At 45.5% G+C, this 25,867-nt stretch overlaps 1 protein-coding gene across 2 annotated transcripts in view; it reads right to left on the reverse strand.

The window, feature by feature from the left end:
• The window catches only part of TGFB2 (transforming growth factor beta 2), a 108,067-nt gene that overhangs the window by 65,346 nt on the left and 16,854 nt on the right, over positions 1–25,867 (reverse strand). Inside the window, exon 2 of one of the 2 annotated variants that reach the window (XM_004375929.1) lies at positions 23,095–23,178. The exons of the other annotated variant lie outside the window; for it this stretch is intronic. Coding sequence (XP_004375986.1) covers positions 23,095–23,178 — 84 coding nt within the window. The remainder of the gene's footprint in view (positions 1–23,094; positions 23,179–25,867) is intronic. 2 annotated transcript variants of the gene reach the window in all.

Here is a 25,867-nt window from a genome sequence, read left to right on the forward strand (position 1 = left end):
ACGTTATATCAGATGTCATCATGGAGGTGATCACATTATATGAGATCTCATCATGGAGGTGATCACGTTATATGAGATCTCATCATGGAGGTGATTACGTCATTAAAAAGCTGCCAAACTACACCCTAACTGCCAAACCACTGAGCAACACAGCCCAGCCCGCTTGACACACAACCTTAACCATCACGTCAGTCAAGTTGTGAAAGTTTCAGTGTTCAATCTTCCCAAAAGAAGAAAGAAGGGAGAAGAGCCAGATCGCATTCAGAGCTCAGAGACTGAGCTTAAGAAAATCCTAGTTCAGGTTCTGAAGGAGCCAACACAAGCCCGTATGACTGCTCCTTGTCCTCAGCGCCTCACCAGCCAAGGCCACTCTTTGCATTTGGCTTTCTAGCTCCTGACCCAGCAGCGCTGTCTGTTGCAACCTACGCGAGGAGACTCTTGTCCTAGTCTTGACGTGTGGTCATGTTAAAAGCCCTTCAGTAGGTTCCTCGAAAAGTTAAACATAGAATTGTCATGTGGCCCAGGAATTCCACTCTTGGGTAGACACCCAAAAGAACTGAAAGCTGGGATGCAAACAGATATTGTACACCAATGTTCACTGCAGCATTATTCACAATAGCCAAAAGGTGGAAACAACCTAAATGTCCATCAGCCGATGAATGGATAAAGAAACTTTGGTATATCCATATGATGGAAATTATTCTTTTGTAAAGAGAAACAAGCCTCTGACACCTGCTACAACATGGATGAATCTTGAAAACATTATGCTGAGTGAAATAAGTCAGACACTAGGGCAAATACTCTATCATCCCACTTATAGGAAGGACCTAGAAGAAGCAAATGCATAGAAGACAGAACGCAGGTTAGAGACTGCCAGAAAGGCTTAGGGGAGAGGGGAATGGTGATTTATTGCTTAAAGGGTACAGGGTTTCTGTCTGGGTGATGAAAAGGTTTGGGAAATAAATCGTGGCAATGGTCGTACAACACTGTGAATGTAATTAATGGCACTGAATCATTCACTTAAAGATGGTTAAAGCGGCAAATTTTATACAAGTCAGCTATAGTTTACCACAATTTAAAAAAGTATCAAAAAAAAAAAAAACTTGCAGTAAACACTTCCCATGCATCATCATTAAAGAGACGAAGGGTTTATGCCAAGGACTGACACTTCTTAGTAAGAATTCCCATTCGCCTCTGAGGTTCACACCTTCTCCATGCCTTGCAAACTGGCGACCCCCTTCACAGGTCTCTGTTGTTGTGTGCCGTCGAGTCGATTCTGACTCATAGTGACCCTACAGGACAGAGTAGAACTGCCCCATGGGGTTTCCAAGGCTGTAATCTTTATGGAAGCAGCTGGTGGGTTCAAGCTGCTGACCTTTCAGTTAGCGGCCAAGCGCTTAACCACTGTGCCACCAGGGCTCCACAGGTCTCTAGTCAGGCTCAAATATGATGGCGCAAGTGAACAAGTGCTTTGCTAAATGCACAGTGATAAAAAAAAAAGATAAGGTGGCATTACCGACATTAACTTACTTTTAATTGTCTTTGAATAAGACTGTGCTATCTCCACACACAGCTAAGATAATTAGCTTTTGCTTGCATTATCTTATCTATGGTCTAGGAAACAACTTTGGAGGTAGATCTTCCACTTGGCAGATGACGGAACTAAGGCTCAGAACTTGTAACCAGAAAGTACTAGCAAGTGGAAGAGGAAGGGACCAGACCAGATTCTAAATCCTAACAGACATCCTTCCCACTCAGCGCATCCACTTCCAACTTAGGAGAGTGCGCTCTGACGCAAACAGGTAGCATCGAGCCCCTTTCAGAGCAGTTCCCGGCTGGGTTATGTGGGGTCATTTTCCTCAGTCCTGTGAGCGATGCCTGCAGCCAGTGCACCTGCAGGCAAATCTCATCAGTTAAGCACTGTCAGAGGATCCTGGCTTCACTGAACACCCCTTCCCCACGGGTCATCCCCCCAGTTACATTTAAGCTATCCATTCTCAGCAGGTTTGAGTTCTGCCTTCCGTCCCTTTTTGGCCAGACCGTAGGGGTGTGGATGGCCTGTACTTGGCTTCTGAGCCAAGGAAGAATTGAGGGAAGCAAATGCCTGGTGAATTCTCTCCCAGAAAATACGCCTTTCAGTATGCAAGGGGCCAGGAGTAAAAGGAGCCTGGGTGGCACAATGGTTAAGCGCTCGGCTGCTAACCCAAAGGTTGGTGGTTTGAACCCACCCAGAGGACTCGAAGGGAGAAAAACCTATGCTCTTCTCTCTTAAAGATTACAGCCTAGGAAACCCTATGGGGCAGTTCTACTCTGTCACCTGGGGTCACTGTGAGTCACAACTGACTCAGTGGCACCTAACAACAACCCAAGAGCCTTACCCGGATTATTTTATTTAAGCCTCACGCGGACTGTACGAGGTAGATGCTGTTTTCATTTCCATTTTACAGATGGGGACATTAAGGCACAGAAGGATTAAATGACCTATTTAAGATCACGCAGCTCTTCAGAGGTGGAGCCAGAGGCGGAAGGCAAGACAGACCCACATTACATATAATTCTTGTCTAGAACACTTAGCAGTGTCGAGCACATTTAACATATACGAAGAGCATTTAACATGTTTTCCTCAGCCTTTCAAACACCCAAATACCCCACACAGCTACTAATGCTGTCTTCACCATAAAATTCTCAAGTTATTCTAGTTCTAAGATACAATCCATAGCTATTTTAATTATCTCCATGAAAAAGATGACAATTTCTAATCCTATGAATAATGAATGACAGGGTACAATCATTAATTAAATGTCAGGTACATACCCTATGCATTCAAAATACATCTACTTTTTCATTTTTTTTTTTCATTTTATTTATTTTTTGAGGAATCAAGATGTTTTGGAAGAGAAGAAAAACCCTGTGAATGACTTTGTTTTCTAAACTGATCTTAAACTCTCTCTTCTCCCATTTTCCACAGAACTGTCACAGCCACCACAAAATCGCGGTACATGACAGACTGCGTGAGGTGGAAACGCAGAGGAGAGGCGGGGACATCCAGCTCCATTTCACAATTATCCAGGGGCTCCAGAAGGCGGGACTTTTTGTCAGTACGCGTTTACCCTCTGCCTTTTTAGGTAGAGAAATCCAAAGGCCACGTCTGTTACTTGAAAATGCCTCTCGTGGCAAGTTTTTCCTAAGCCTGTGGCTAATTGTGTTGCAACTTCGAAGCCCCAGAAGCCTGACTGCTGGGACGTGTCACCAAATCCCGCAAGCCCTCTGACATGCGGTCATGTCAAAACCCTTCAGCAAAAAACTGCCAGCATCATGGTTAAAGGGTTTATGCCAAGGATTGCCGCTGCCTAGTAAGAATGCCCATTTGCCTGTGAAGCCAACAGAAGCCTGAGTGCTGTTAAGGACTGTTAAGGTCCCACCACCAGGGCCCCCCGCTCCGGCCACCCACGCCACCCGCTCTCCCAGCAAAGGAGAATGAAAAGAGATCTCTGAGAGCAAACGAGTAGCGCTGTTACTGCATTTCAAGATGTCCTTGTGTTTTGTTTAATATTTGCAACAGACAATACATTAGAAAAAGACACAGGCTTACACAGTTTGCATTTTGGACCATCCTAAGGTCACTGGAACGTCCCTTGAGGACTATACCATCAAGAAAACAGACGGGGAAGGGAGGCTTCATACCGTATCTAAAATGTGCATTCATTTGGGCTCATAGTCTTCCAATTAAACCCCTGCTTGGTGGCGCAGTGGTTAAGCGCTCAGCTGTTAACCAAAAGGTCGATGGTTCAAACCCACCAGCTGCTCCTCAGGAGAAAGATGTGGCAGTCCGCTTCCAAAAAGATTTACAGCTTTGGAAACCCTATGGGGCAGTTCTGCTCTGTCCTATAGAGGGGTTATGAGTCGAAACCGACTCAACTGCGATAGATTTGGGATTTTTGGGTTTATATCACAAAGGAGCCCCTGGGTGGTGCAAATGGCTAATGCGCTTGGCTGCTAACCAAAAGACTGGAAGTTCAAGTCCACTCAGAGGCACTTCAGAAGAAAGGCCTGGCGATCCCCTTCTGAAAAATCATCATTGGAAACTCTGCGGCGCACAGTTCTACTCTGACACCCACGGGGTTGCCATGAGTCAGAATCAACTCAACGGCAACTGGGTTTTTTGTTGTCGTTGTTTTTTTACATCATAAATCCAACCCTTGTGCTTTCCAGTAATATCCAAGGGCAGAACTAGAAAGTTTAGGACTCTGTTACATAGTTTTCTTTCCTCCTGGTTGGTAACTGCCTTTCACTTTGCTTTTTATTCTTCCTTGAAACCTTTTCTTGGTGCCTCGTGTTTTGATCAGAAACTCAGTGATTTCCAAGAAGACTCTATAAACAATGGGAGCAGGCCTGTGGCACATAATAAGCTCCTACTCACGCAAACATTTATTCTCAAAAATTGAGATTAGCGATCAAAACAAAAAGCACCGAATACTCCCACATGCTGTTTCCCTAAGGCCCGGGCTAGAAAAGGATCACCACTGAGGATGAGAGCCTCGAGGGAAGCAGCGGTGGCGTTTGAAGATGATTTTAGGATTGTGGTGGGGGTGGGTACTTTTGTCCCCCTTTTCTAGTCCTGTGTGCTTTACCCAAAGATCGGCTCTTTCACTACAGGCAAGTTATTCCACCTCTCTTCTACTTTAAGATTTCAAATGAAGGAAAACCATTCTTTGGACTCAGTTCCTGTTCCCAAATATCCATTAGGGCGCGGTAGAGAAAAATCTGGCTTTTTCCATCAAGAGAAAGTCTGACTGCCTACTTCAATTGGAAAAGACAACCAACCGCTTAAAACGAGTCCTTCTATCAGCTTCACACCCGCAAGCACCTTGGCTTCCTCAGTGGCCCTCCCCGAGTCGGAGTCTGGGACTCGGGGCGCATTTTCTCCACGCTCGGGGTGGCTATTCTTCCCTTGACAAAACTAACCAAACAACTTCACTTCACACCTTGGCTTTTATAATTTTCCACCTTCAGCTAAAAATACTGCTTTTTGGGTGAGGCTCAACCAAAGCATAGGCCCCAGAAGCCAAAGGACCAGTAGCTGAACAAGGGTTCTCCAAAGGGGCCCCAGGGCAAGAAGGCTCTTCTGTTTCTATTTCCAGCCTCTGTTGGAAGACGGCCCTGAGCCCTGTGCAAAAAAAAAAAAAAAAAAAAAAAAAAACACTTTTAAAAGGTGCAGGAGAGCTGTTTTCCAATGCTCGGGCTTAATTTTCACACAAACACTTAAAAAAAAGAATCTTTTTTTTCAAATTGAAGATGAGTTGTGGGTCCTCGCACCTCAAAGCTCTGAAGCCCAGTGGCAGCCCCCATCTGGTTGTTGCTGTTGGGTGCCCTTGAGTCAATTCCAACTCCTAGTGACCCCACGTGACAGAGCAGAACTGCCCCATAGGGTTTTCTTGGCTGTAATCTTTATGGAAGCAGATGGCCAGGTCTTTCTCCCGAAGAACTGCTGGGTGAGTTTGAACTGTCATCCTTTCAGTAGGAACCAAGCACTTCACCATTGCGCCACCAGGGCTCCTTCCTGTCTGGTTAAGGGCAGGAAAGAATGAGAATCATCTCTCCTTTCGTCAGCCTGGAGGGGTCTTTTCACTTTTTACTCCTTAGATGAAGATGAAAGTAAAAAGTAAAACATGGGACATTACACATGTGCTTCTCTGGCAACTGCTGTTTCTTAATGTGAAAATAATCCTCCAACACTCCAGCCTACCACACACACACACACACACACACACACACACACACACACAATCACCACTGCATACAGCGCATGCATACAGCACACGCACACACACAAACCACATTCCTATTAACGATATCTCATTTACTAGCTCTGTTTGTTGACATACAGAGTTCAGTACAGATTGTCTGGAACTCTGCCTCAAGCCCCCTCTCTTTTAGGAACATCACAGAAGCTGCACTTGTCCAGAGTTTTAGGGTTCTCTTTTGTTTGGAATCTTGGCCCCAGGGCCTGATGAAGATGTCATGTTTTTAACACAGAGCATTTTAAGGTTTGGGATTCAGCGCACCCAGATTCTACTCCTGGCTCTGCCACTTAAAAGTGTGAATTTTGGCAACTCTCTTCAGCTCTTTAGGCCTCAGTCTAACCCAGTAGGTGTAACGTGAATAACACCTGCCTCAACGGCACTGGGGAAGGTCAGAGAATGAAAGCCAACAGAAGGTACAGTGAGGGTTTTGGGCAATCTGGCCCTGCGTTACCTGCTGTCACTCCTTCCTTGACACCAGTTAACCCAAAGTAAAAACAGAGAACTTGCAATAGAACTAGATACATGACCTTGGGCAATCCACTTGTATCTTAAAAAATGGAGATAATAGCAGCATTGACCTCACCGAGTTCCCAGGTCTAAGTCGGATCATGAGAACAAAATGCTGTGCACGTTGCCTGGCCCGTGGTAAGCACCCCACTGTGCCAGCCTCTACGGTTTTTTTCCTAGATGTCAAGCTGCCAGCAAAAGGGCTGCTTCTGGCACCGCCTGCTTCACCTTCCCGACTACCCATTCCTTCAGGGGTTCCTCTTCCCGCTGAGCTCCCTTCCCAGCAGCAGGGCCTGCCCCCACTCCACAACCCTGCTTTGCATCTCCAGATGAAGGAAATCTGGTAAATATTACACTTACAAGGTAACAGGTCTGGAATGCTTGGCATCTCAGGCACAGTGCGGTTGCTTCTTGGCACCCAGACACATATACTCTGCAGCTTGGGGCCAAGCTCTGTTTGGCTGCTTTGTGCAATTCAAATAAAGATATTAAAAATCCTCTGACTCTATAAATATTTGTATTGTTTGCTAATCAAAAGGGTTAGTTAAAAAAAAAAAGACAGCCATCTAAAAAGAACTTGGCACGCTGATTGCTCTTTTCAGTTGCAGACCCTCAGGAGCACTGTGTGTGTGTGCGTGTGTGCACACGTGTGTGTGTGTGTGTGTGCACACCATGGAGGTTTCTAGCTTGGCATAATAGTACTGTGATTTATCTATTTTAGGCGAGGGGGAGCCTACTTCTCGAGTGGAATGCCTTTCTCCAAACATACAGACCTGGGAAATTTTTGGTTCCGGAGTCTGTGCCCTTAACCATTACACCACACTGCTGCTTTTGTGTCAACTAGGTAGTAACTGACTTGAGCTTCCCATTAACAGAAGAAGCAGTGGTGACGGGGCAGCTATGGTGGACATGTCCTGGTTTTGCCACTTAACAGCTAGTGACTTGGGGCAAGTGACTCAATCTTTCTCTGTGCCCGTTTCCATGTATGGGACAGGGAGACAAGAACAACACCAATTATTGTGAGGATAAAATGAATTAATATCTCAGAAGTGCTTAGAAGAGAACCTGGAATATAGGAAGCACTACATGGGTATTATCATTATTCTGGCTATTACTGTCATCACTGATGTTGTTAGGTGCCATCAAGTCCATTTCAGCTAGAACTGCCCCATAGAGTTTTCTTGGCTGCAATATTTATGGAAGCAGATTGCCAAGTCTTTCTCCTGTGGAGCTACTGGGTGGGTTTGAACCACCGACCGACCTTTTGGTTAGCAGCCAAGCGCTTAACCATTGTGCCAGCAGGGCTCCTTATGATCATCGTTATTATTGACAGAACACCATGTGGGAATACAAAGCACCAGATGCAGGTATTTATCTATATCTTAAGTAACCGGTTCCTTAAGAAAGTAAAAGAACTTAAATGCAACGGGACTTATTTAGACCCATCTTTCTCCAGTAACCGAACCATGCAGAGGAAAACGGTAAAATTAGGTTGTATCACAGCCTGCAGACTTAAACTTTGGCCTTCACTGATCCAGACATCAGGACTAAGTCTCTCTTGGGCATGAGAACAGAAAAAGGATACCTTTTTCTATTGACCCCATCTCATCTCCCACATATTTAACTAACCCCAGAACCTTCAGTAAAACCTCCTTCCCAATGGCAACCTTGAGAAAAAACAGGAAAGCTGAGTCAGACCATCAGGGAAGGAACAAAGAAAGGTGTAACATTTTCACAGGGATAAAGAAAACGGTGCACATTTTCTTGGTCTCCTTTTACTATTAAAGGTAACAGTCAGGCCAGGTGACCCCTGTGGGTGACAGAAGGCAATGTTTCAAGGACTGCTTTGGTGACAACTACTGGCCAACAACTTTCTCGGCTCAGTGGGCTGGGGGAAGTGCTGCTCAGGTGAGTAACAGCCACAGGCCCAAACAGGAAGCAGGTGAAGCCTATCTTTGCGCGTTTGCATGCCCCTTATTCTATTCCCCTCCTTCCCTCCGTCTCCCCTGTCTTCCCCCACCCCTCCCTGCACCCCCAGAACTCACAGGTACTGTCAGGTCCTTTCTGTGTAAGAACACACACAAGCAAACACTACAACCTACCAAAGGAATGCATACAACCAGCTGGTGACTGATGAAAACCCTCCTCTCGGGATCCATTTGAAAAGAGGTTATAGGCAGAGGGCAGAGTTAGGTTAGTGGGGGAGAGGAAAAGACTTTTACTCAGGAAGGCCTTCTGGAACCTCTGGCAGTCTCTGCAGCCATCTACCCTGCTGACCCATGAAACTGGGCTGAAGTTCTCCCGGCCAGGGCACACAGGGTGCAAGGCTCTCCAAACGCAGGCAGGCAGCCAGCACAGAGGACCGCTATTGTCTGTACTTGAAGTATCCGTGTTTCTCAATGTGACGGATGCTGGGGAGACAGCACTAAACTGAGTGAATCACTGTGTTGACTTGGCGGTGGGGCTGGTGGGGAGGGATGGCCTTGTGGTTGACCACGTTTTACTGGGGTTTTATTGATTGCAGTTGTATTGAAAGAGGCGTGACAGACATATGTAAAGCCACGTAAAGCGCTGGGTTATAATGGAATTTCAGTGGATGACAATGTCATGAACTGGACCATGACGCGTGTACAGCTTTGCTACCAACATACATATCGCTGGCTTCTGTCCTCTAACAAAGAAAAGGCTAAAGAAGAGGCTGATGTTTCTGTTTCCCTCTTCACTTTACGGCCGTGGCTATCTACCGCCCACGTACACACAGTATTCTATGTACTATGGTCAGGACGGCTTCTCTTAAAAGCCTGTTCCATTAGCCACACCTTCCTCAGTGTTACCATTGCATTTTGCTTCTAAATATCATTCGGCGCTTTTTATTCTGCTTTGTGTGGGGTAGTTAGCTTACATGTTTGCCTCCCCAACTTGGTGATAAGCTCTTTGAGGGCAAGGATAATATAATAATAATTCTCTTGTTGCTAGTTGCCCTCAAGTCGATTCTACTCATAGTGACCCCGTGTGCGCAGAGTAGAACTTCCCTCCCAGGGTTTTGGAAGGCTGTGACCTTACAGAAGCAGATCGCCAGGCCTTACTTCCGAGGTGCCCCTGAGTAGGTTTGAACCGCCAACCTGTCAGTTAGTAGTTGAGAGCTTAACCGTTTGCACCACCCAAGACAAGAATAACAATAGCAAAGACAACATTACTGGTTGCTGGGAGCACACCGTTTGTCATGCTCCCACTAACTTGTAAGGTTAGTAATCCATTAACCTGGACCGGTCAATTTAGGTAGCACATAAGAAACTGAGGCATAATGAGGAACTGTAACACGTTGCCGTCGAGTCAATTCCGACTCATAGCAACACTATAGGACAGAGCAGAACTGCGCCCATAGGGTTGCCAAGGAGGGGCTGGTGGATTCGAACGGCCAGCCTTCTGGTTAGCAGCTGTAGTTCTCAAGCACTGCACCACCAGGGCTCCAGTGAAGAACTAGCCCAGCGTTATGTGACTAGAAGTCGCACCTCCACTGAAACCCACATTATCTGAACCCATGCCCCTCCTCTGGGCCTCCTGGGCTGACTCTCTAGGAGGGACCCACCCTTACTTAACTCATTTTTTATCCTCCTGTGTAATTCAGGCACCAGGCCCTTGAGGCAGTATAGACTGAGTGGCTATTTACTGAGTTAAACTAGATAAAACAAAATTTACCAAATCATCATTTTCAGGAACAATCCAGGCAGTGCTTAAAGTGAAATGACAAGCAAATGAGATGCTCCACTTAGTTGCAGAAATAGTTTCTAACACACACAGTCCTTTCAGGTAAGCTCAATGAGTTTCAAGTCCCTGGGTAGCACAAATGGTTAAGTGCTCAGCTACTAACCGAAAGGTTGGCGGTTCTAAGCCACCCAGAGGCATCTGGGAAGAAAGACCTGGTGATCTGCTTCCAAAAGTACAGTCCTGAAAACCCTACAGAGTGCAGTCCTACTCTGCAACACTGGGGTGGCCATGAGTCGGAATCGACTCAAAGTCAACTAGATTTAAACGTTTCAGGCCCTCGTGATAAGACAAAGAATGTCATTCTGCCTTCTTTACACCGTCTACCAATTTTAAAACAGTATCTCCAATATTATTTTCTTACAGACATTGGTACTACTTTCTATTTTTTTTTTTTTCTATACTTTTAAAAACATATTACTTGCTTGTCTCAATGTATGCCAATTTGATATGAAAAGCCTGGGCTGGGATTTCCAGTTTTCAGCTTTCCTGGGTCTCAGAAAAGACAGTAAGTGAAAGACTTCACTGAGCAGCCTGAAATGAATGAATGTCAGTTTATACAGCCACTATCATGCACAAGGCATGTTTGTGTTAGATAATTTCCTCCTGGAAAGACCCATTAAGAGGTAGTTGCATTTTTGTTTGTTTTTTGTTGGTGCTCATTTTAGAGAAGAGAAAAATTAGACTCAGAGACGGTTAAGTGACTTGCCCAGTGTCACATGGGCAGGATTTTACGAGGCCTCCTTTATGCAAAGCCTGTATTTTCCTTCTACTCCACGGTGACCTGATTGTCACACTCAAGAGTCATTGTTGGTTCACGTGTAAGTCACTTATCAACAGACAGCTGGGATCAAAACACCAGAGGTTGGCGTCTTCACAGAGTTTAAAGGCAGGGCCCATCGTCTGCTCCAACAACGTAAAGGAAACAGAGAGGCCCATTATATGAACTCGTCTGTCTAGACAGATGCCTAAACAGGGGTCCCTCCAGAGTTAGACTTGAAGTTCCTCCATTTAGCCTGTTGGATATTTAGCAATTAAAAAAAAAAAAAAAAAACACCTGTTTAAAGGCTGGCGTACTAATCCAAGCCCTCCAGCCCTCCTACACAACCCAGAGAGCAGATTAAAAGTCGCTTCACTGCAGCCTGCGAGTGTTAAAGCTTCACACAGGAATCGCAGATGGAGGCAAGAAGAGCCCCAAAAAGACTTGGGCTGTCTGGCTGCGGACGCAAGAATACAGGCCTACATGTCCTTTTACGAGGCCAGTGACAGCAGTTTGAAGTCGCAGAGGCTGCGGACCCAAGAATACAGGTCTCCATGTCCCTTTATGAGGCCAGTGACAGCAGTTTGAAGTCACAGAGGGAGCAGGGCCTCCCAGGTGTCCCCGCAGGACTGTCGGAGGCAGGAATGAGTGAAGCGGGGCCTCTCCTCCTTCACCTGGGCTGGCCCGGAGCTTCCCTCCTGTTCCCGTGTGCCCTGGGGACTCTGAACATGCCCTGACTTCTAATACGAAAAATGCCACTAAGAATGAATAAAAAGTCAGTATCTTTTCCTCAGGGCTGGGGGAGATAAGCAGAGGCTGGGGAAGATAAGATGAAAGACAAAAAAAGTCTATTAATCTCACCACCGTGGTGCACAAACATTTCCTCCCCGGTGGGCATCCAGGACTTGGTTAGCAGACCATGTGGCCTCGTGGAGAAACGGGGACCCTAACCAACCGACTCAGACCTCTCTTTCTCATCTCCTGAGAAGCCTTGGAGTCCCTGTGCGGTGCAAACGGTTAACATGCTTGGCTGCTAACCGAAAGGTTGGAGGTTCGAGTCCACCCAGAGGCACCTTGAAAGAAAGGCTTGGCGATCTACTTCCAAAAAATCAGCCATTAAAAACCCTATGGAGCACAGTTGTAGTCTGACACACATGGGGTTAACATGAGTCAGAATCAGCTCAACGGCAACTGGTTTTAGGAAGCCCTCAGGAGTCCCTGCAATCAGTTAAGCACTTGTCTACTAACTGAAAAGTTGGCAGTTCCAACCCACCCAGAGGCGCCTCGGAAGAAAGGCCTCCTGATCTTCTTCCGAAAGGTCACAGCCTTAAACGCTCTATGAAGCGGTTCTGTTCTGCGCACTTGGGGCCGCTGTGAGTCACACCTGACTCGACGGCAACACTTGGTTGTTGGTTTTAGAAATACGCAAGACACTATATTTGTTACACCTCTTACTGGCACGGTTCAGTCACTCCCTCATTTAACAAATATTTATTGGATGCTTCAGTCTGCAACATTCTTTCATATGTATAGGGATAGACAGGCTTGCTAGGAGCTCTCTATTGAATTTCTAGGGTCCTGCCCCTTCATAGGTGCTGGGGTCATTCTGACCTTTTAACGGTCATTAAGGAAACAACGCAAAAAACAAACAAAGAATCAATGAAGACTCTGAAGTAAGTACCCAAATTTACCAGCCTGCACAAAAATGTTTACCAGCCTGTAAAATAAAGAAGTTGTTCTTATCCAGGGAACAAAATAAAAAAGCATCAGGATTTTATATTGCACACTCTGATTTATCACCCAGCCTGGGCAAGAGACAACAGCCAGGTACACCCATCCTCCAGTTCATACGAGAAGAAACCCTTTCCCTTCCTCAAGTGGGGAGCCCAGAGCCCGTGTGGGAGCTAAGCTCAGATGCCACTGCCAGCTTCAATGGCAGTGTTCAAACCCTTGGCTTCTGCTGTCTGCCTTGGACTTTCACAGGTGTTTAGTGCAGAACTAAAACCCAAAACCCACTGCCATCGAGTCCGACTCACAGAGACCCTACAGGACAGAGGAGAAGTGCCCCATAGGGTTTCCAAGGCTGTAAATCTTTACAGAAGCAGACTACCACATCTTTCTCCGGGGGAGCGGCTGGTGGGTTCGAACTGCTGACCTTTCAGTTAGCAGCCAAGGGCTTAGACACTGTGCCACCAGGGCTCCTCAGTAGAGAAATACTGGATTTAAAAGAAAGAAAGACATCCAAACATATCTTTTTCCTTTATCAGAAAAGAATGTTTCCCTAATACATATAAATACGTATGATTCTCCTTTCTTGTCATCTCGTTCCTTCATCCCTCATCTTCTTTATATTTAACTTTATCATCTTGGAAGAGTGACTCATAGGACGAGCTTTGGAGTCAGACAGGTCAAGCTCAAGTCCTGGCTCTGCCAGTTAATAGCTGTGAGACTATGGGGGAATGATGTGGTATCTGTAAGCCTCAGCTTCCTTACCTATAAAACTGAGAGTAATAATAGTGTTTATCTTATAGGGCTATATGGAAATAAGCCTAGTTCCTAATATAAGTATTCAACAACCAATGGCTGTATAATAATAATGATCATTATTATTATTCCTGAAGACATTTATCAAGACCCTCATCCCCCAATATATCTCTTTTCTTCATGCATAAGTTCACTCACACGATAACATGGATAGCTAGACAGAGCCATATATTTTTATCAAAGGCTACATAAGCCCCACTAAGTAGAGGTTCTCAACTCTGGTGGCACATTAGAATCCCCTGGGAAGCTTTTTCAAGCTAAAAATGACAAGTCTTACCCCAGACCATGTGAATCCGGATTTCTAGGGGTGGACCCCAACAGGGCATGCTAAAAGCTCCCTGGGTCATTCTGATGCAGAGTGAGGTTGAGAACCTCAACTCATGGCAAGCCTGCATGTATTAGAGTAAAACTGTGTTCCTTAGGATTTTCTATTTTTGGAAGTAGATCGCCAGGCCTTTCTTCTGAGGTGCTTCTGGGTAGACTCGAACCTCCAACCTTTAGATTAGCAGCCAAATGCATTAACCATTTGCACCACCCGGGGACTCTCTCAGCAGTAAAGGCCTCACATAAAGGATGTGAGCCCTTTGATATCTGAAGCTCAAGTCTAAGTCCCTGCTACAGAGCCAGAGCATCTAGTAAGTCTGCTCTTCTTGATGCTTCACCCGTTTAGTTTCTGAAAAACAATTTGCCCTTCTCCTAACGGTAACACTAGAGTAAATGATCCTCTCAGGAGTCCCTCAGTAGTGAAAACGGTTAACACACTCGCTGCTAACCAGAAGGTCGGAGGTTCATCTCCACCCAGGAGTGCCTTGGAAGAAAGTCCCGTCAAGCTACTTCCAGAAAATCAGCCATTGAAAACCCTATGGAGTACAGTTCTACTCTGACACACACGGGGTCGCCATGAGTCAGGGCCGACTCGACAGCAACTGGTTTCTGGTATTAAAGGATCCTTGAAGCCCCAGGGCTGCACTTCCCCAGGAGGCTGCCTTCCTGCTCCCCTGAACACCAACCACGGGCTGAGGTTAGCAGCAATCCCGAGCAAACAAGCAAGCCACATCAGGAAAAGAGAGAAGCATCCCCTGCTGTGGTGGTGAACACATATGCGTCACCCCCACTGCAGAGGAAACATACAACCCAACTGAATATTAGAAAAATATGGTCTGACCATTTGGATTTCAGAAGAATCCAAAAGCAATTTATACTCCAGTCGGTGGACAAAGTTCATATTCAGCAAAACAGCTCCAGCAGTTGCATCACCCACACAACAGGGCAATTCAGGAACACAGATGGCCAGCCATGTGCAAAACAATGCTTTCATTTTTTCTTCTCTTTCCCACCGCTGACCCCGGGAGCAGGGTGGAAAAACTCAGCATCTGCTGCTTCTAAAAATAGGCTGTGGGGATGATTATTTATGAACTCGCAAGCACCGAGCTACCTAGAACACTGAGGACCAGTCAGAGACAATGGCCATCAATGGGCCGAGAGTCACACGGGAGACGGACCGTGCCAGGCTGGGTTACTCTCCAGTTTTCAGGAAGGAGCATGAGTCTAAATAATCTACCTGGTGGGTCACTGTCAGGATCCCACGGTTCACACTAGCCAAGATTCTAGGGAATTACTTGGTACATGATGTTTAACTTGGCATTGAACTCACACCAGCGAGATAATCAACAGCAAAGTCATGCTCCCTCTAGCAAATAGTTACGCATCTACAGACTTATATTCTCATGGAAACTTAGCCTGAACCCCTACTGTGGACAACGCCTACCAGCCACTTCTGGGCATGTCAGGACCACGGTGGCAATCTAGGACCTTAGGGCTAAGGGACGCCATCGCATGTTATGGAGGTGAGCCTGAGTTTCAGACTTTTCCTGATATACATAAACTTCACATAACACATCAGGACTTGTTTCAGAAGCCTGGTACTCCCAACTCTGCCTCTTACACCACATAAACTTGTCTCAGTTGGAGGAACAAGTCATATATAAAGATAGAGAGAAATAACATTGGCGTCTGTCTTATAAAGTCAACCTACTAATTACTCGGTATATATTCATTATAAAGCTCCTCACGATCCCACAGACACAGGAACAGTGGGGATCAGATCATGTCACGCGCACAACATAGAACGTTAACATGGGTGAGATCTTTCTCTCTTCCCCATCTCCTCCACCGGCACTGTAGAAGATTGTGTCATTTGTTCAAAACGTTGGCTGGCCCTCTCCACTGAGCCCTTCCCTACTCACCCTCTCCCTGGAGCCACCTTCCTTGTGACAGCCCCCTTGGCATGTGACTTGCTTTGGCTAATGGAATGTGAGTGGAAGTAACGAAGCCTCATTTTACGCTTCTGCCCTGGCCCTTTCTCATCTGCCACAAGACAGGTATGCCCCAGTTAGGGGCTGTTCCCTCAGCCTGGGTCCCGGAATGGATACCCCATGGTGTAGGCCTCTGAGATTGGGAGAAAATCTAGATAGCAACTGTGAGCTTGAAAAATAATGCCACTTCCAAGGGTCCCATTATACTGGATCCACAGGCCTGGCGATCTACTTCCAAAAAGTCAGCCATTGAAAACCCTATGGAGCACAGTCCTACTCTGACACACTTGGGGTCGTCATGAGTCGGAGTCAACTCAACGGCGTCTGGTATATATGCAGCAGGCCAATTATGTCCTCTGAATGTATCAACTCTGTATTAGAAATACTTGATACAACCATATTGCCCTGTTCTCCAGTCTCTGTATTCAAGGTGATTCTCTTGTAGAAATGCATCAGTTCTTTCAAAGATCACCTGAAGTGTTCCTGCTATTTCATGATTCAAGATGGTAGTCAAGCAAGTTCACAGAGGAAGAAAATGACATGAACGGGCAAATCTCCTTCCAGAAAATATAAACAGCTTCCTGTTTCTGCTCGAGGACAGCCAAACTATAATCTCAAAGGTCACCTTTCAAGCAGCATATATCACCTCTCCCAAGAAGGCTTCTATCAGCTCTCCAGGTCAAGTTAGACAATTCTTCTCATGACCTCTCAGCCAGCCTTACTTAGAATCAATCCCATGGCATTGGCTTTGTGTTTTGTTTTAGTGTGGGTTGCTCTGCCTGACTTTCTCACTAAATTGTAGGCTCCCTGAGGGCAGGGTCTATGCTAAACCCTTCCATCTACCACCAGGCCTAGGACAGCACCTGGCACACAGTCGATTCTTAATAGTCTCGTGCAGATGCATGAAGGAATAAAGTCAACATACCAGTATAAAGCCACCCTGCTGTTCAAAACTGAAGAATTAGAAAGCAAACTCTAGTCCAACAGAAATGGGTGGTGGCAACTGATAAGAGACATAGTTTCACAGATTCCCTGGCTTCTGACCTCGTTTTCCAGTTTAGGCAAAGGCTCTTGTATTTCATGAGCTAAGCACAGCTGGACAGATCCAAAGCCCCTTCTAGGCCCAGATCGCTATTTCACACAGAGAAAGGCGGTCTGTCATTCTCCTAGGCCAAGGTGTGGTTATCTATGCATTATGTGTCCCTGGCCACCAAGTCGAAGAGGGTTATGACTAGGCAACACAGCCCAGGTTCCCAGAGCAAGTACCAACTCCCATAGCTGCCACTCCACATCTGTCCCCACAAGATGCAAGGTCCAAGGGGTTATTTTCACGCACAGAAGGGTGCAAAGCTAGACTCTTTCCAGAAAGGAAGGGGGTAAGTGAGTTGCCAGTAACTCAGGACTATGAATTGAAAACAATCACACACTCTATATACAGAACCCCCTGCAGCCTGTTAGAAAACTATTTGCTAAAGAAGGAACTTAACACAGGCAAGTCTGTTTGGGATTCTTGTTATAGTGCCGCATGCCCTTGAAATGCAGTTGCAAAGTGGCATTCCAGTGCAACGACCTCCTAACAGGACTTCCTGGTTCTACCTCTGCCACCCTTCATGATCTTCTCACTTTACGGCCACAGCGACCCTTTCAGAACCAAAGTCAGAGCATGTCACTCCGCCGCTAAAGCTACCCTTCTCCTCATCTGATGCACAGCAATAGCCACAGACCTTACAAAAGCCTCCAAGGCCCCACAGGCCTTGTCCCCGGAATCCCTTAATCTCATCTCTGAGGCTTTGATAATCCTGGAACACGCCGGGAAAAGCGCTGGCTGCTCCCTCTGCCAGAAAAGCTTTCCCGCAGGTCGCCCCAGGCAACTGTCTCATCTCCTTCAAGTCTGGGCTTAAGTGCCACCTTCTTAATGACGCCTACCACAGCCAGCTTGCTTAAAATCGCAACTCCTCCCCCCATCCTCCTGACGCTGCTCTGTAACATTGGCCAACTTCTAACATTCTTATTTCATTTTCATTATTAACTGTCTGTCTCCTTCCACCAGAATGTAAGCTCCCCAAGGGCAAGGCTTTTTTTTTTTTTTTTGCTTTGCTTTTTTATTCACTGACAGTATCACCAGTGCCAAGGAGCCCTGGTGGTGGTACAACGGTTAAGTGCTTGACTGCTAACTGAAAGGTTGGCGGTTCCACCTCACCCAGTGGCTCCTCAGAAGGAGCCATCCGCTCCCGTAAAGATTGCAGCTAGGAAAACGCTATGGGGCAGATCTACTCTGTCACGTGGGGTCTCTCTGAGTCGGAATCGACTCAGTGGCACACAATAACATCACTAGTGCCTAGATCAGTGCCAAATACATAGCAGACACTCAACAAATACTGTTGAATGCTGGAATATACCTTTCAGTCCTGGCTTTAACTTTGTCTTCCCATGAGCTTAACATGCATTCGACGTTTATCTTTAAAATTACATCTGTATTTGTAGTTAATGTAGAGATCTTTTCACTGATAACTTGAGGGAAAGTGGATTTCTAAAGAGTTCAATGGCAAAAAATCAGCCATTGAAAACCCTACAGAGCACAGTTCTACTCTGACACAGTTGGGGTTGCCATGAGTCGGAGTCAACTCAATGGCATCTGGTACACTTGCAGCAGGCCAATTATGTCCTCTGAATGTATCAACTTTGTATAAGAAATAATGATATAACCATATTCTCCAGTCAACGTATTCAAAGTGGTTCTCCCGTAGAAATACATCAATTCTTTCAAAGACCACATTAAGTGTTCCTGCCATTCTGTGATTCATCAAGATGGTAGTCACGCAGGCTCACAGAGGAAGAACACGACAAGAAAGGGCAAATCTTCTCTTTCTGGAAAACATAAACAGCTTCCTATTTCTGTAGTTATAGAAGATTTATACAGTATGGTTGGATTCAAGACACTGGGCAGTTCAAAAACAGCATCAGAATAACAGGAGACACTGGGTTGCGTAGAGAAAATACCAAGTAATTTATCATTAACTTTGGTTTTTAATGGCTGGGTCAGATTTTCACCTGCTTTAATACCGCCAGTTGAGGAAACCATTATTTGCAAAGAGAAAGGCGCAGTTACCCAAAGTTGAGGTTGGCTGAGGTGCATTTACATTCCATTGTCAGCTAGATCCTTACCCCGTGGAATGCCTCAGAAAGGGACTCAGGCCATGCGGAGGCCGGCATGCTTTGACCAAACACTGCCTTGGGCAATCATACGTTATACATTCCTTTATACATTATATAATGTATAAAGCTTCTATATTATACATTAACTTTGCAAATCTTCCCACTCCACTGTTGCCCCGTCGAAGTCACTTAAGTGAAGGAATTCACTCCTATTATAACTTCCAAACCAGGCATCCACCATCCAGGTGACTGATTTACTTCCTCACACTCTCATTGTCTTCCTCAGTGGTGAGCTGGGGACATGTGTGATACAGTCCATAACGGGTCTGCCTTGCCATTGCACATCCACCCACCCCAAAGGTCCTGATTCGCTAGGTATGCCACAGGGCCAGGGAATCTGCTTCTTGAGGGGTCTCAGGAAATACAAAAGGAGGTCACAGTTAAGGAACCCCATCTTTAAAACCTGAGTCACTTAAAAGCCTCTTGCCCAATAAGTGCTTGAAATAAATTTAATCCACCTTCATGTCTGTTAACCCGTTCTTTTATGGAGAGACTGTCCCTACGGCTTACCCTGTGAACTTCTGTATCTCATCAGGAAAATCTTCAGGCAGGCTAAGCTTCTCTTAATCAATACCATTGGGGATATTGAATTGAAAAAGAGAAAACTAATTTTGCAGCCACATGGGCTGTGGGAAAGGGGGACTATCTCATATCCCAGAGTCTTTTATTTAAAGCTTATGAAGCATCAGAGCCGCCAGTCCAACTGTCAGAGTGAGAACATACAGTTATCAACTACACCCAGGCTGGAGAGAGGAGGGTGAGAGGCGCCACAGGCCCCGTGTTCCTCTCTCCAGCCACTCCCAGCATCTCCTTGGAATGGAAAGGCGGTTCACGCAAGGTGACAGGGATGGCCCTCGAACTGCCTGGCACCGGCCAGACTTCACTTAACGAGTGTTCAGAATCACACTCAGCATGGAGAAATCCACTCTGACCCTGGAAGTGTGCCCCCTGGCACACACTCACTTACATTTTTACTCAATTACTATTTCTAAGAACAGAGACAAAAAAAAAAAAAAAAAAAATTGCAGAGCCCCACTGCTCAGCAGCTCTGCAGGGAAGGCTTGATGGGGGCCACAGAGTTTTCCCCAGGTGGGGTGGAAGGCTCCCGCCGCAGGGGGATCTGGTTGGAGCCTGCACCCCATCTCCCTCTCTACACCCGCAGAAACGTTCAGATTTTCCCAGACCCGCTGAAGAGCACATCCAATGTTTTTTGCCCAAAGAAAGAGGGAAAACTTGTAGCAGTTAAGTGACTGAAAGAAATTCCAAGTGGGAAGGAGTGTCTGCAAAGAAAAACCACCCCAGGGACCAGGGTAGACCTCGCAACTTGTTTACTATGGGAGGAAATGATGAGGAGAAAATTAGTCCAAAGTAGTAGGTAAGAAAGTTATAAAATAAATGGGACAGGATTCCAAAGGAAGAGTAAAAGGAAGGGAAAGATGTTTGGGGTCTTGTGGCATGGTGGAGAGCACCCAGGCCAGGGCTAAATTCAAATTTTGGACTTGCTACTAATAGCTCTGTGACTGGGGATAAGGTATTTACCTCTCCAAGCCACAGTTTCCTGAAAAATGGGGACCATCATCCGTGCCCCACCCGACGCTGGTAGGAGGATCAGGACGCTGCGCTGTGTCTTCAGTACCAAGGACGTGGGGGTATTCCGCAAATGTTTTCCATCTCCCATTTCCTGCCTTTTCCCTTTCCAAAGAGAGCTAACCGAAAAGAGCGGACTTTTAACTCCTTGGTTTAGAAAGTAAAAGAAAATTAAAATTTAGAATCTGAAAACAAAATAAATCTGTCTCATATAAAACCAAACCCATTACCCTGAGTCAATTCCAACACATAGTGGCCCTATAGGACAGAGGAGAACTGCCCCATAGAGTTTCCAAGAAGCAGCTGGGGGATTTGAACTGCCAACCCTTTGGTTAGCAGCCTAAGCTCTTAACCACTGTGCCACCGGGGTTCCTTTAAAGCATGGGTTGAATCTTTCACTCTTTTTATTCACGTGGCAGCTTCTAGAAACCCTGAGACTTTCTACTTTAAAATGAATGTATATTCTCAATAGGATATGAAGCCTTGGTGGCACAGTGGTTAAGATCTACCACTGCTAACCAAAAGCTCAGTTCAAATCCACCAGCTGCTCCTTAGAATCCCAATGGGGCAGTTCTGCTCTGTTCTATTGGGTTGCTGTGAGTCAGAATCAACTCAACAACAATGGGTTTTTGGTTTTTTCATTCTCAACAGGATCAGCTCTTTCTGAGGAAATCCTAGTTTCAAAACCAAAACCAAACCCACTGCCATCAAGTCAATTCTGACTCATAGCAACCTTACAGGACAGAGTAGAACTGTCCCACAGGGTTTGCAAGGCTGAAATCTTTATGGAAGTAGACTGCCACATCTTTCTCTTGAAGAGCAGCTGGTGGATTCAAACTGCCAACCTTTTGGTTACCAACCAAGCTATTAACCACTGTGCCACCAGAGCTCCAATCCGTTTCTAAGAAAAAAAAAATTGCCGTCTCATAGCAACCCTATAGGACAGAGTAGAACTGCCCCAAAGGGTTTCCAAGGATTGGCTGGTGGGTCCGAACTGCCGACCTTTTGGTTAGTAGCCGAATACTTTAACCACTGCACCACCAGGGCTTCAGTCCCAGTTTAGGCCACTGTAAATAAACTATACTGATTTCTGAGAAGCAAGGTTGTTGCTGCTGTTAGCGCTGAGTCGGTCCCAGACACATGGCCACCCCATGCACAACAGAACGAAATGCTGCCTGACCGTACACCTTCCCCATGAGTGGCTGCAGACTGGACTGTTGTAATCCATAGGGCTTTCGTTGGCTCGTTTTTGGAAATAGATTGCCAGGTCTTTCTTCCTAGTCTGTCTTAGTCTGGAAGTTCCACTGAAACCTGTTTAGCCTCATAGCAACACACAAGCCACCACTGACTGACAGGTGGTGGCTGCACATGAGGTGCATTGGCCAGGAATCGAACCCAGGTCTCCCACGTAGAAGGTGAGAATTACAGCACTGAACAAATTGCAGAGTAAAATATCCAAGTGCACGAGGCTTCTACTATGGTAACAAAAACATTCCCTTCGTCCCCATCAGGGACCGCCACCCACGTTTAGAATCAACATAACCCACACCTTCTCAGGGCCTTAAAAATGCCGAGTGAACCCATGCCAGGCTTCTCCACTCCCACTTTTCTTGAGCACAGTGCAGGGACAACTTGGGCCACCGAATTCCTTAAGTGTCGGGATCAGCCAAATCCTATTCATCCTTGTGGTCTCATTGCATATAGAAGGCACTCAATAAATGCTGGCTGAATTGCTGAATGTTCCAAGTCATAAAGGGGTGGAGATCTCTGGCACTGGTGCCCTCAGCCTAACACGAAGCACTGGCTCTGCGGAGTCTGCACTTGGCGTTAGGGTCAGAGCGAAGTGGTCTGCGCAGTTAGCAACGCCCCACATCCAGTCAGGTGGGGGCCTGATCCACAACAATTCATTTTCTCATGCAACACAGAAATATCAAAATGAAAGTCAAAAATAACGGCATTAGTGTAACTCTCCCACAGGCCTCCCTCCAAAACCTCCAAGGAGAGAAAATCTCCTCCCACTTCAGTTCAAGAAACATTAATTAATGTAATCAATATCACTGAATAATTGGTGTGGAAATTGTTAAATGGGAACCTAATTTGCTGTGTAAGCTTTCGCCTTAAACACAATAAAATATTAATTTAACAAAAAATTAATTGAGCAACTACTTTGTGCCAGCAATAACAATATAGAAACAAATAAGGTACAGTCCATGCCCCTCTATCTAATGCCACAGGTTGACAAAAAGGGGACCTTTGACACTCAGGTCAAGCTCTTCAACCCTCCAGAGAGTGGCCTCCATGGGGTCAGGAGATCAGTATTTCAAATCACCCTGTAACTCTTAGAACACATATCTCATATACCAACAATCCATTTATTTTTTCACATACTGCAATCAAGTCATCATATTACTTCAAAGCTACTCATGGATTTTCTTTTGTAAGCTCAGAATAGAAAATTTAGGGCACCTTTGTGCTTGCTCAGTGTTTCCGAATTCTCTTTTGCCCCTGACCAGTTAGTTCCCCACACGAGACAAATACTAAAGATGGACTTGATATCACTATGTCAAACGAGGTATAAACAGACAAGGATACTCACCAAGGTACCCACAGAGCACCTGGGACTGTCTGGAACACAAGCTGCCCACTGAGCCAGAGGGTGTTGTAACAACTGGGCAGACAGCTAGGAGTTTTAAAAAGCACAGGCATTAGCTATTTTACTGAAGAGATGCCTTGCAAAGAGCTACACAAAGATTCAAAGCAGAAGAGGGACTCACCGGGTATTCTTTTCATTCTCCCAGTAATATAAGCTCCCTGCTACGAGGCCCATGGGAGAAAATGACAGACAGAGCATCAGACACTCAATGACCCACAGAAGACATCTGGACTCTAGTTCTACATCTTCTGGCTTCCCTTAACAGGCCCCTGAACTCACTGGCCCTCAGTCCCACACCCTCCAGTGCTGGGGTAACAATGGACAATGTCTGTCCTGAAACGGCAAAATAAATCCTTTGACTTAAACACTAGAAGCCAAGATGAATAGGAAAGGTCTTGACCTCCTTTGACAAAAGACAGCTGACCTGTTAAGAATAAAACTATAAAACTTTTTTTTTCATTTGGTGGGCCTAAACCTCTGCTTTGTTTTTTAATCACCTGTCATGATTGCTAACCTGCATGTGAACACTCCTTCTCGAAGGAGTCAGAAATACAAGCGTACATTGGCGTGGGGCTTCTGAGCTACAGCTTAAAAAGCTAGAGCTCCTTGGACTGGATTAAGTATATATCTATTATGATCAAAAAAAAAAACAAAAAACAAAAACCACTGCCTTTGAGTCTGTTCCGACTCAAAGCGGCCCTATAGGACAGAGTAGAACTGCCCCATAGGGTTTCCAAGGCTGTCATCTTTAAGGAAGCAGACTGCCATGTCTTTCTCCCGTGGAGCGGCTCGTGGGTTCGAATCTCCGACCTTTCTGTTAGCAGCCAAGCACTTCAACCACTGTGCCACCAGGGCTCCTTCTATTATGATAGTTATTACATATTGAAATTTGGAGCTTTGCTTTCTTTAAAGTAACAGGAACAAGATCTTGTATCCTGCCTACCATGTTCTTATAAAAGATAATACATCAAAAAATACCAAAAATTGAAAAGAAAATGCTGTTGAGTGTTCAAAGGCTTCCCTATCTGTGGTAGAGTGGATCAATATAGGGTTTTTGCACGAGAAGATCTGGACTGAAACACCAGTGCTGTGGCTGATTAGCTGTGAATGTTTGGAGGAGCCCCCTAATTTACTCAAGCCTTTGTTTCTGTCCATGAGGCAGGCAGAGCGCTACTCCTGATGGTTTTTATAAGAGTGAAATGAGGTGATATATTTAAAAGGGACTGACAAATAACGGGTGCTCAAGAAATGTAACAATACTAGTTACCTAGTTTATTTCACTGCTTCCAGGTCTAGCATGAATATATTTTTTTCCTAGCTCTTTACACAGATTTAGAATCCATGCACCTTCTAGTCAGACACAGCACGTCTTCCAGAAGTAACACTGCCACAATTCAGACTTCAAAACCTCTTTTGAGACAAAGATTAGACTGGACTATGTATGGGACATAAAAATGATACTCGTGAAGAGTGTGCATCTTAGCTCAAGTAGATATGTGAGACTAAACGGGCAGCTTCTGTCCGGAGATGAGATGAGAAGGCAGAGAAGGTCAGGAGCTGATTGAACGGACACAGGAAATCCGGGGTGGAAAGGAGGAGTGTGCTGTCACAGTACAGGGAGAGCAACTAGGGTCACAGAACAATGCGTGTATAAATTTTTATGAGACAGACTAACCTGAATTGTAAACTTTCACTTAAAGCACAATAATAAAATGGTGGAAAAAAAAAAGAAAAAAAAACTTCTTTTGATAAGGACAAAGTCCTCGTTGACTCCTCTTTCAATTTTTTTTTTTTTTTTGCCAGATTTGTGTCTTTTATCAATAGATTTTAAAATTGATAACGAACAGGTTTTTTTTTTTTTTCTATACCTTGTAACTTACCTTCTCGGACCTCTGCCAACAGCATGCATCCCACTAACCAGAACCCAGGGACATATTTTCACACACGTATGGATTATACCTTCCAGTCAGAACACTCTACTACAAATATGGGACTCGGGATGGCCTGAGAGGCACGCAGGCACCAAGGCCCAGCCCGCGGTCTCCTGTCCACACAGGCTGCTATCATATTGCCACCATATGCCGTTTCCAGCCGACATCTGCTCCCATATGTTCCCACCAATAAGCAACCATGTTGTTTATTTTTACAGCCTTCTCCAGAGCCGTACAAAGGGAAAATTCCCTCAAATAACTGGTCAGCAAAGACAGGAAGCTACACTGGGTATAAACTGTTTGTCAGGAGATTAGCAAGTCAAACAAACTTCTCTCATTCACAGCTGATCTTTAAAAAGAGATGCTGAAAGTTATCTTAAATAAAAATCTCACCGAATATAACCAGATTAAGGCAGAATATGCAGCGTGAGGCACTTAACAATACTTTTTCCTCAAAACGATGGCCCTATGCATTTCTTGGGGGGATTTCACTCCTTTCCCTGGGAAACAGCACCTTCTTCAGGCCAGTGTATGTTTTGGTGCAGAAAAAGGACAATTCTACTAGCTGAATTCAGAACTTGGAAATCTCCCAAGGTCACCCAGGTCATATGAAGTCTGTGGGGACAAGGCAAGGTAACTACCATCAGCAGCCATTTCCAGCAGGCAGTTCTCAAGTATGCACCTGTGGTTTACTTTCACCCCGGTATAAAGGTGCAGTATGAAAATCTATTCTTTTCTTTCTTGGTTTTGTGTGTGTGTGTGTGTGTGTGTGTGTGTGTGTGTGT

Source organism: Trichechus manatus, unplaced genomic scaffold (assembly GCF_000243295.1).
Source record: "Trichechus manatus latirostris isolate Lorelei unplaced genomic scaffold, TriManLat1.0 scaffold00039, whole genome shotgun sequence".
NCBI classification, from domain to species: domain Eukaryota; kingdom Metazoa; phylum Chordata; class Mammalia; order Sirenia; family Trichechidae; genus Trichechus; species Trichechus manatus.